Source organism: Octopus sinensis, linkage group LG5, assembly GCF_006345805.1.
Source record: "Octopus sinensis linkage group LG5, ASM634580v1, whole genome shotgun sequence".
Taxonomy (NCBI): Eukaryota; Metazoa; Mollusca; class Cephalopoda; order Octopoda; family Octopodidae; genus Octopus; species Octopus sinensis.
The window spans coordinates 21126038-21138568 of NC_043001.1; the positions used below are offsets into that span (position 1 = coordinate 21126038).

At 36.4% G+C, this 12531-nt stretch overlaps 1 protein-coding gene across 1 annotated transcript in view; it reads right to left on the bottom strand.

Moving 5' to 3' along the window:
- Window positions 1-12531, bottom strand: part of LOC115211737 (probable ATP-dependent RNA helicase DDX27) — a 45045-nt gene that overhangs the window by 18210 nt on the left and 14304 nt on the right. The window contains exons 8-12 of the mRNA XM_029780391.2: window positions 9929-10102; window positions 6956-7106; window positions 4981-5080; window positions 2775-2916; window positions 463-599 (exon numbers count right to left, since the gene is read on the bottom strand). Of these exons, the coding sequence (XP_029636251.1) occupies window positions 463-599; window positions 2775-2916; window positions 4981-5080; window positions 6956-7106; window positions 9929-10102 (704 nt within the window). The remainder of the gene's footprint in view (window positions 1-462; window positions 600-2774; window positions 2917-4980; window positions 5081-6955; window positions 7107-9928; window positions 10103-12531) is intronic.

Below are 12531 nucleotides of genomic sequence, written 5' to 3' on the forward strand. Positions count from 1 at the left end.
ATATGTTTGTGAGTCTGTGTATGTGCCCCCAACATAGCTTGACAACAGATGCTGGTGTGTTTACGTCCTCATAACTTAGCAGTTTGGCAAAAGAGACCGATAGAATAAGTACTAGGCTTACAAAGAATAAGCCCTGGGATCAATTTGCTAGACTTAAAGCAGTGCTCCAGCATGGCCACAGTCAAATGACTGAAACAAGTAAAAGAGTAAAAAGTATTGTAGAAGTAAAACCATTTCATTGCACATAAAATTTTACCAACGAAAATCTTATTTGGATCTTCAAGAATCATATGGACCCTGGTTGAGAATCAGTGCCCTAGAGTAGTATGGTGACAGAAGAGTCAAGAAGGAGGTCACCTGAGAGAGTGTGTGGTGGAGGGAGGGGAGAATGCTTGATAGTAATAAGAATGGAAGTGGTCAATGGTAAGACAACAGATATGGAAAAGAGTAGAAGTATTTTACCTGAGCTTGGGATAAATTTCCATGCAATTCTCCGACGTTGATCCCACATAAACCAAAAATAATATGCATCCGATGTGCTTGTTTCTTTGTTTGCACAAAAATTATACAATGGTTGCAAAATATACGACTCACTAATGCTGTAAATACAAGAAATTATATAGATATGCATCAATAGATTATTGCAAAAAAAATTTTTTTTTAATTAAAAAGAGAAAACTGTTAATTGCCAACACAGGCTTTGAATCTTCAAAAGATAAACACATGGAATATTTAAAATATTTTTACAGTTTAATCAGAGGGAGCAAGAATAGCATCCATAACTTTTACTGAGTCACTGATTTTAGGGAGAGGAAAGAAACTGAGCCATGGGTTGCTGCTGAAGGAAAAATTGTCAAGAAGGCTGAGGGTGTCTTGGCATCACTCACCAAATCCTTTGTGAGCCACTCTCCAACTATCTATAGCTATGGTAAGACCTCACCTGGAATTTGCATCACCGGTCTGGAACCCCTATCTTGCCCAGGATATCAATCGTCTGGAAGCCGTTCAGCGATGTGCAACCAAAAGAATACCCTCCATCAGGCATTTGCCATATTCTGAACGCCTGACTTTCCTGGGCATGGACACATTGAAACTCCGACGTCTGGCAGCTGACTTGGCAGACACCCATAAAATTATCAACCATCGTACAAACAATAACTCTGAGCACCTTTTCAAACTCCACCCATCTAACACCCATGGACATATTGACAAAGTTAGAAAACAGCACAGCTCCCATGACTTTAGGAAACATTTTTTCACGCTGAGAGTTGCTGAAGCATGGAACAAACTGCCGGCATCAGTTGTTAGTTGTCGAAGCACTGCATCCTTCAAAACTTCCATGCTTCCTGAGATTCGCCAACACCACACCTGATTTTCTCCCCTCCATACACACACACAAGCATGTATCTGACTCATACATTGTTCGCTTTCCAGACATTTGTACATTACTGCATATACTCTATATGCACTTTCTGACAAGTTGTGGTGCACCTGAGCACTGTATACAATAGTTTCATTATTATTATTATATATAGTTATCCACAGATCAGAAACCTAAAAAGAATGCTTGCAGCAGACTGGGCTCAGTTTTACTACTTGGACCCTGGGCAAGTTAAAGGTGTTTAACTTCAAAAAAGGATCAGTAAAATCATCAATTCACATCTGCTGCCTATGTTGGCATGGATTGAACAGTTTGACAGGATTCAACAGATCAAATGACCATGTCTTGCTCCAGGGTGTCAGTTTCAGAATGCTGCCAACAGCTGGATGCCCTGTCTAACACCAATCATTTTACAGAATGTATTGGGTGCTCACTTATGTTATTTATAAATATCATATCACTGGCACTTGAGCCCCGTGCAAGTAGTGTGTTAAAGAGCACCATCCAAGTGTGATTGTTGCCAGAGCGGCTATCTGGCCTCCATGCCCGTGGCACATAAAAGACACCATTCGAGTGTGATCATTACCAGCACTGCCTTACTGGCACCTGTGCCGGTGGCATGTGTAAAAAGATTCAAGTGAGGTCATTACCAGTACCGCCTAACTGGTCATGTGCCGGTGGCACGTTAAAGCACCCACTACACTCTCAGAGTGGTTGGCGAAAGCACCCACTACACTCTCGGAGTGGTTGGCGTTAGGAAGGGCACCCAGCTGTAAAAACTGCCAGATCAAGATTGAAGCATGGTGCAGCCATCTGGTTCGCCAGCCCTCAGTCAAATCGTCTAACCCATGCTAGCATGGAAAGCGGATGTTAAATGATGATGATGAATCTGTGAACAATACCATTGCTGCTATGAGGTTTTCAATGGACCAATCACTTGTACATCACATTACAGACAGCAAAAATGACAAGGAAGAGTCATTTTGATGATATACATTGATAAAAAATAAAAACACACACAGGTGCATCAAACTTCAAGCCAGCAGAGACATAGGGCTACGAGGACCATTACATGGATAGAGGACATGATCGCCTCTCTAGTGCTGGTGTAATGAAAAACATGCCCTATACACTCTAAAGCTGCAGCTGTGAGGACCATGACATTGCTCCAGTGCTGGTCTCATACACTTAATTTTATTGACCTCAGAAAGATGAAGGCTAAGAGAGATCTGAACTCAAACTGCAAAATATTTAGTCTGGTGCTTTACCAATTCCGTCAATTTACAACCCTTTTGTAGTAGTATAATAACTTCAGTAATTATATTTCATAATCACAAAAGATTAGATCGTAAAACAATTGAGATTTCATAAAAAAAAAAAAAAGTTATTTTACCTGTAACAATGGCTTCTCTATCACCTTCTTTTGTGGGACGTATTCTAATAAACTCTTGTCTCAAGCCAAAAGCTACATCTGTGTTTTCGTTAATAAAAACTTTTATGGGTTTATCTAAAGATACTGTAGCCAGATCTTTAACCTGGAAAACAGAAAGATAAAAGAAAAAACATCATAGACCTATTTATAACCACATATTAAACAAGCATTTAAACATTTAAACAATAGGAGAATCTCTTATTGTTTAGAAGAATAAGAGATTCTCTTCCTCTCACCAAAATGCATGGAAGGAATGGAGTCTTGTTATTGCTTAGCCAATGTACAATATCAATGGAGAGTAGAGAAGATTCTCTGGTTTTGCTGGGAACAAGATAACTTTTTAGTGTTGGTGCCTCAACAAAATGCACTTAGTATACTGTAAAATGATTTGGTGTAAGAAATAGTATTCAGTCATAGAAACCATGCCAAAAATGAAGCATATGAATGAGACTCGATCCTCTGACAGATTTATGGTGGTAGTAAGTCTGAACAACAAATGACTGACTGTAACAATGCATCCAACCCATGCTAGCATGGAAAAGAGGACAAAAAAAAAAAAACCCCAACAATTATGACAATCATCATTTGATGATGGTTTACATATTTATACCAATATACAATCCTAGAACACTCAAGGATTTCGTTTGCTTATTGATATCTACTGCAATTCATATGTAGATACATACACACACATGCATATACCGTAAATCCTCAAGTATAATCCGCCCATGAGTATAATATGCAGGGGATTTTTAGGGGGCTGTACCTCTGAAAAACCTAAACCATGTGTATAATATGCACCCCTTCTCTAACCTGAGTCGTGCATAATTAAGCCAGCAGCACCTAGTCAAACAAACACTTCCATGCATGCGTAATTCAATAATGGTGATGTTCTTAACTGTTATATGGGAATGTAAATATGTTTGTGTTTGCAAATTGTTTTTGTTATATGTTATTCTGTGTTCTGAATACTTTTATTTTAGTAAATGTTGCTTACTGCAAGTTATGGATGATTCTTTTATGACTTCATTGCTTTCAGGCTTAGCTTAAGATATTTTCCCACCCAACATCACAAAATGTGTCTGAATAAACATTGCCAGACAGCAAATAGAGACTCGGACATAAAAAATGTGGACTATATATGAGGATTTAAGGTACGCAAAACGTTTTGTATGTTATATTTTGAATTGCACACTATATCTTTCAGGTTCAAAAACTATGATGTAAAAGAATGTATAAGATTTAGTTGAACCCTGAACTGGGTCATACAAAGTCGCACTTTTTGAGTAAGGTGTAAATGGCCAAAAAGATATGGTGATGAACAATCAACTTAAAGGCTGTGAGCTCACAGTTACTGCAGGTATTCTTTAGTTTGTGTACTAGTACTTCATTCTACAAAATTTGAATTCAGCTAAGTGTTAGAAATAAATACGCCTGCAAATATTACTTGTGATAGATCTGCATTGTAGCTACAATAAGATTTAGTTCATCGGCTTCAAACCATAAGAATTGCTCCTACGTGTGTTATGACACACCTTAACTACTGTAAATCCTCGAGTATAATCCGCACTTTTTCCCCAAAATTTAAAGGTCAAAATCCCTAGTGCGTACTATATACGAGGTTAAAAATGAAAAATATTTTCTAAGCAATGTCCAAGTCTCTATTTGCTGTCCGGCAATGTTTATTCAGATGCATTTTGTAATGTCGGGCGCGAAAATACCTTAAGCTAAGCCTGAAAGCAATGAAGTCATAAAAGAATCATCCATAACTTGCAGTAAGCAACATTTATTAAAATAAAAATATTCAGAACACTGAATAACATGTAACAAAAACAATTTGCAAACATATTTACATTCCCATATAACAGTTAAGAACATCACCATTACTGTATTACGCATGCGCGGAAATGTTTGTTCGACTAGGTGCTGCTGGCTTAATTACTCACGACTCAAGTTAGAGAAGGGGTGCATATTATACACATGGTTTAGGTTTTTCAGAGGTACAGCCCCCTAAAAATCTCAAGGGCAGACTATACTCTAGGATTTACGGTATTTACAAATCTAGTAAAAAACATTTTGCAGACTTCGTCCAACAGGGGAAGTAACTGTGATGATTTAGAAACAAAAAATATTATATACAAAAACAAAGAGAACCAAATTATTTTACCTCATCAGTCATAGTTGCTGAAAATAACATGGTCTGTCGCTGTCTAGAACACAAACGAATGATTTCTTTCATTTGTTCAGCAAAAAAGTCGTCCAACATCCTTTAAAGTGGAAGAAAAAAGTTTAAATGTTATTGTGATACATTGGAATGCAAGACTGATATAATTAAAAGGTATTAAATTTAGAAAAAGATAACAAAACAACAGGAAAAAAATACAAGTGATTGTCACTGTTATACTGGCAAAGATCTCCCCTATTTCTTGTGAATGTATACAATATCTACAGCTCAACTTTCTTTCATATTCACGATAAAGTTACTGTATTCATGCAGAAACAGCTCTTTTGTTCTCAAGAAATGTAGAGGACACTCAAACTTCCTTTACCCACCTCATACACAAACTATGATGGCACTAGATGGTTGATTAAACTGCAAGAAATAGAATCCAAAGCACACTCCACCGTTATACCTTGGACAGTGTAATCCATGATGAGTGCGTGTGTATGTGTATATATATATATATATATATATCATCATCATCATCGTTTAACGTCTCTTTTCCATGCTAGCATGGGTTGGACATATATATATATACAGGAGCTGAACAAATAATGGAAACACCTTAAAATTTCAAATAAATTTATTTTAATATCGGGTAGGACTGCCATTGGCAGTAATTACAGCTTGAATTCTACAAGGTATGGACTTGTGCAAAGTTAATTGTTTCCAAAGGAATTTTTGTCCATTCTTCAGCTAAAACAGTCTCTAGTTCTTGTGATGATGGCCGAGGTTATTGATTACATATTTGCTTTTCTAAAATGCACCATAAATATTCAATAATATCGAGATCTGGGGATTGTGGTGGCCAGATAAGATGTTCAACTTCACTAGAATGTCCCACGTACCATTCAGTAACAACTTCAGCTGTGTGAATTGTATTATCATCCTGAAAGATTGTGTTTATCTCCCGGAAACAGTTTCACAACCATAGAAAGAATTTGATCAGATAAAATGCTTAAATAGCCTTGACTATTAATTCTGCCATGAAGGGAAATCATTGGGCCAGCAGATTTCCAAGATATGGCCCCATAGATCATCACAGATCTTCTAGGTGTTTCCATTATTTTGTCCAACCCCTGTATGTATGTATATATATATATACACACACACACACACACTTTGGTTTTGCATCTGTTTGCAAGATTCTTTATGTGAATTTGTGTGTTGAAGCAAATTATGTTGTGTCTGGGGAGAGTCATACTGTCTTAATGCCTTAGCCAACACACTCACTAGTTCAATTTCTACTTATATATTATTTATATTTTTACTTCCAAAATTTTCATTGCCTTTGCAACCTTGTCAATGGATAACGACTTTGTCCATTATTGGCACTGTATTTTTATTTTTTTGCCTGTCTGTGTACATGTGTGTGCAACGGCATGCAGGTATGTATGTACACACACACACACACATAATAATAATTTGAGGGAATATTATTCCTAACTTACAGGGAAAAATTCAATTTAGAAATACTAAATCAAATTTCACAAAATATAATATATATTATCAATTTAAAATGAAAAATTAAATTACATATAATAGAAATATTAAAAATAAGATAAAAATAATATACTAATGTTAAAGTAATGTGCAAAATAATAAATAAAACGTTTTATTTATTATTTTGCACATTACTTAATCACCGATATATTATTTTTATCTTATTACCTTATTTTTAATATTTCTATTATATGTAATTTAATTTTTCATCTTGAATTAATAAAAGGTGTTTTTTTCTAATTTATATATATATATATATATATATATACACATAAATACATATACACACACAAAAAAGCAGGGATGGTCAAGGCTGGAACACCTTTGGTAATAGATCGCATTGAAAGAGTTGACCTTGGACTAAACAATAACAACACTAAACAATTGCTTACACATATTAAACAACAATATGACTTACCTATCAGCTTCATCTAGAACGAGGATTTCCACAGTATGGAGACTAAAATGTGGAGCATTGTGAAGATGATCAATAAGTCGACCAGGTGTTGCAATCACAATGTCAGGGCCTTTTCGTAATGCAGCTTCTTGCATTTTTAAGTCCAGACCACCTTGACGGAAAACAAAATAATACAGTATAAACTTTGTTTAACTGAAGATTATATCACCACACCCTAACATTCAGAAAAGTTCTTGTGCAACTTTTACTGACATGCTTCGCTACATTGTAATCAAGCAAAAATCACACTGACAATTCCTGTTGAGAAAACATTTATACACTTGGTTATTTCCAAATAATCAGCAGTAATTCTTATATCGGGGTAATTAATCTAAATTATGGAATAGAAATTACCTTATTTGAAAGTAGTTTACACAAACTTTTTACCAACAATTTGATAACATTTTTGGTCTGTAATGAAAAGCATCATCCTTGCTTTCACATTTATAAGACTCTTTTGGGAAGAATTTAAGCATCACTTGAAGAATAACTAATTTTAAATTACTTATAAAACCTACTGTTTCAAGTTGACAGAATATAGACAACATCAATAAAGTTTAATAAATTATAATTGGTTAAAAATCAAACTACTGTATAATGAAATACCTAACATTTAAAAAAAAAAATTATACATAAAAAGATAAACCAGATTTCTGGATTGTATATTCATCATCATCATCGTTTAACGTCCGTTTTCCATGCTAGCATGGGTTGGATGGTTCGACTGGGGTCTGGGAAGCCAGGAGACTACACCAGGCTCCAGTCTGATCTGGCAGTATTTCTATAGCTGGATGCCCTCCCTAACGCCAACCACTCCATGAGTGTAGTAGGTGCTTTTTACGTGCCACCAGCAGAGGTGCCAGGGGAGGTTGGCAATGGCCATGATTGGTTGTTGGATTTTACGTGCCACCAACACGGAAGCCAGTCAAGGCGGCACTGGCATTGGCCACATACGGATGGTAAAATATTAGTTAAAATAATGCTTGACCAACCAATTACCTTTCCAAAATTTGCAAATCTAAATGCAAGATTTTTTTAGCCAGCTGTATGCCAATTATATCTTTTATTTGTAACATCTACATAAATCTGTTGAAATATCTTCATTACCACCATAAAAGGTTACCATCAATTTATATTTTAGGCTCTGTCATATCTATTTATTTTAAACTTAATCCTAACAGTATATTATTCACATTTATCAAAATAGATTTTTAAAACTTTAGTTTTGCAAGTTGCATGGCAACCACACTAGTGCTGGGGCCACAAAAAAAGCACCCAATATATGCTGTAGTGGTTGGCATTAGGATGGGTATCCAGCCATAGAAGCCATGTCAAAACATATATTAGAACACGATGCAGTCACTGGACCAATCAGATCCTGTCAATCTTTCCAAACTATACCTGCATGGAAGACCTGGCTTCTCACACCTACCCTACAATATCATTTTGGAAGTTAGTAATTACATCATTGAAGTCTCAAATCTGCAAAGTGAGGTACGATTAATTTAAAACAATGTGAATAAATATGCATTACATTTGCCTGAGTAATCTGACTGCTAAAGGGTTAGATCAGCAGAACTTCACCTAGGTGATAACATCCCATTTGGGACATTGTGGGCTCACAAGGGAATGACATATGTCATGAAGGAGGAATGGGACTGCTGAGTGATTAGCGGAAGGTTGTGATTTTCCTAAAAAATAAAATGTTTAAACTATGTACAATAGTAATCATCATCATCATCATCATCGTTTAATGTCCGCTTTCCATGCTAGTATGGGTTGGACGATTTTGACTGTGGGCTGGCGAACCAGATGGCTGCATCAGGCTCCAGTCTTGATCTGGCAGAGTTTCTACAGCTGGATGCCCTTCCTAACGCCAACCACTCCGAGAGTGTAGTGGGTGCTTTTTACGTGCCACCGGCACAAGGGCCAGTCAGGCAGTACTGGCAACGACCTCGCTCAAATTTTTTACATATGCTAATGGCACAGGTGCCAGTAAGGCGATGCTGGTACGATCCCACTCAAATGGTGCCTCCTACATGCCACCGGCATGGAAGGATCACACTCAGATGATGCTCTTAGCACCCTACTAGCACGGGGCACAAGTGCCAGTAAGGTGAAGCTGGTAACGATCACACTTGAATGGTGCCTTTTATGTGCCACTGGCATGGAAGCTGGTCAGCTGCACTGTCAATGATCACGCTCGTATGGTGCTCGTGCCCGTCATCGAATTTCAGTGCTTGTGCCTCTCCGAAAGAGAGAGAGTAATATTCTGTTGATTAAAATAATCAACAGTTTTTTCCAGCCTTTTGTGGTACAAGATAGAGAGGGAGTTGTAAAACACCCTTCAGTAAAAGGGGATGTTGAGTTATAAAAGGGTGAAAAACCACTGACCTAAGGATCAGTGGTTTTCAGCCCATAGATTTTATATGCCTTCTTAGGAAACAGGGATACATGTGTGTGTTGATTGTCAGTGGTTGGAACACTTGAGTATTGGGGTAGTCTGGGAGATAAAGTATTTTCTAGACACAAAAGAGAAACCTTCTGAATCATCTTTGATTATGTGAAAAAACGTTTTTATACAGCTTGATGTTTATACTACTGTGGAAAAGATGTGTCACTAAATAAAATATTGAATTGCTGGAATATATATTTACAAATGGAAATATTTCCTAAAGGTTAAATGATCAACTATAAAAGATATCTCGGTAGATTAAATAAAATGTATTTTGCTGATTGAGGATAGTAAAATCCTAGGGGTTTAGCTTGAAATTATATACTTCCAATGACCACTAATCATTATAACAATAATTTTTATAATGTAAATTAATAACAACACTTAATAAAAACAAAACAAAAAAGTTTCCAGTGAATAATAAGAGATGAAGTAAATCAAGAACAGATCTTTAAATGAAAACATTTTTTTTAACCTACCAGCAGCAATACACATGTCTATATTTGTGAACTGAGCCAGCTGCCTAGCAACTTGGTGAACTTGAACAGCAAGTTCTCTGGTTGGAAGTAATACTAGCACTCTAGTACACGTAGAATTCTTTGGTTTGTACAAAAGTCTTTCAATGATGGGCAACATAAAGGCAGCAGTTTTACCTATAAAAATACAGAGATTACTCCAAGATTACAACAGTTAACAGAATTGCTGCACCAAATATTTATATCTTCATCTGACATTTATATTTACCTTGACTGTTTCAAATTTATTCAAATTTTGTTATGGTATGAAAGGAAGAAAGAACGAAATAAGATTACATTCTTAATAACTTTTTATGCGTTAGTATTGGAGAAAGATCATCATCATCATCATCGTTCAGCATCCGCTTTCCATGCTGGCATGGGTTAGACAGTTCAACTGGGGTCTGGGAAGCCAGAAGGCTGCACCAGGCCCAGTCTGATCTGGCAATGTTTCTACGGCTGGATGCCCTTCCTAACGCCAACCACTCCGTGAGTGTAGTGGGTCCTTTTTATGTGCCACTGGCACAGGTGCCAGACGAGGCTGGCAAACGGCCACAATTGGATGGTGCTTTTTACGTGCCACTGGCACGGAGGCAGTCGGGGCGGCGCTGACTCCTCAAATTCTTTGAGGTTGGTGAGATTAATGATTCTTGTAAAGAAATATCTAGAAAGGTGGGAGTTTCTGAAGACTGATGATCAGGAGAGGTTAGTGGATAAGATGTGATGAGATGTATGGAATATCAGGGAAAAATCAATCTTACAAATCACCCAACAACATATCTCTCTGTCATTTTTCTGTTTACTATATAATATATTGTTAATAATATCAGAAAATTCTTCTGAAAGATATATACATGTGTATAGAATAATTGTTGTATTAAAAATATAAATATATGTAAATATCTATAAGTATGAATATATAATAAGATGCTTTAATAACTTAATTTGAAACTTTTAAACTGTCATATTTATTATTATATATTCATACTTATACATACTTACATATATTTTAATATATATTTACAATACAACAATTATTCTATACACATGTGTATATCTTTTGGAAGAATTTTCTGATATTATTAACAATATATTATACAGTATATATATAATCGCTCGTATTAAATGTATAAATACTTTAATAGTATTGATACTTTGATACAATAGAGCACTCAATATAAATTTATTATATAATATTTCAATTGAATATATTTTAACTAAAGATTTATATTTTTCTATTTACTGTATAATTTCTATTCTGCTGCTCTGCACTATCAGACATCCTCTACTCCACCATTCACTCCTGGTCCCTATTCCCCGATTCATTGCTATCCACCTCATATCTTGAAGGTCCATCCTGACACTTCATTACCCCTACTTTTTATTACTTTCCAGCTCAATCCAATCATTCCCAAATACTTTTCTAAAATGTGAGTAGTCATGTAGCTCCTCAACAACAAGAATTCTGTTCTGATCTGGCCCTTTTTCTTTCATGCTCTACCCCTATCTAATTCCCATCTCCCAGCATAAAGTTGCCTATGATCGTGAGGTTGATTCCCGGACTGGGCTGTGCGCTGTGTTCTTGAGCAAGACACTTTATTTCACGTTGCTCCAGTTCACTCAGCTATAGAAATGAGTTGCGACGTCACTGGTGCCAAGTTGTATTGGCCTTTGCCTTTCCCTTGGATAACACTGGAGACGTGGAGAGGGGAGGCTGGTATGCATGGGCGACTGCTGGTCTTCCATAAGCAACCTTGCCTGGACTTGTGCCTGGGAGGGTAACTTTCTAGGTGCAATCCCATGGTCATTTATGACCGAAGTGGGATCTCAACTTTTGACTATAGCTCGACATGATGAGAGATAACCTTGGAGTTAAAGAACACTATTCAGACATTATGCAAATCTTTCTATAATAATATTAATAATAATAATAATAACGGTTTCAAGTTTTGACACAAGGCCAGCAATTTCGAGGGAGTAAGTTGATTATGTTGACCCCATGCTCAACTGGTACTATTTTATTGATGCCAAAAAGACAAAATGCAAAGTAGACAGCAGCGGATGAATCAAGAACATAAAGATGGATGACATACTGCTAAACATTTTGTCCAGTGTGCTAATGATTCTACCAGCTTGTCACCTTAATGTAATAATAATAATAACAATAATAATAAGTATCTCAACAGGCATGATAGAGCTGCACAATATATTCACTGGGTAATTTGCAAAAGCCTGGACTTGCCCCATGATAAAAACTGGTGGGAACACAAACCACCTCCAGTGCTTGAAAATGATCGCATCTCACTCCTCTGGAACTTCACCATTCAAACTGACAGAAAGATAGATGTGAATAGGCCAGACATCATACTGAAAGACTTCAGACAAAAATCATGCCTCCTCATTGATATGACTGTCTCAATCGATATAAGCGTATCTGTCAAGACCTACCAAAAACTGAGCAAGTATAAAGATCTTGAAATAGAAATTAGCAAAATGTGGAACCTGAAGACTAAAACAATACCTGTTGTCATAGGTGCCCTGGGAATGATAGCAAAAGGAGTTGATTG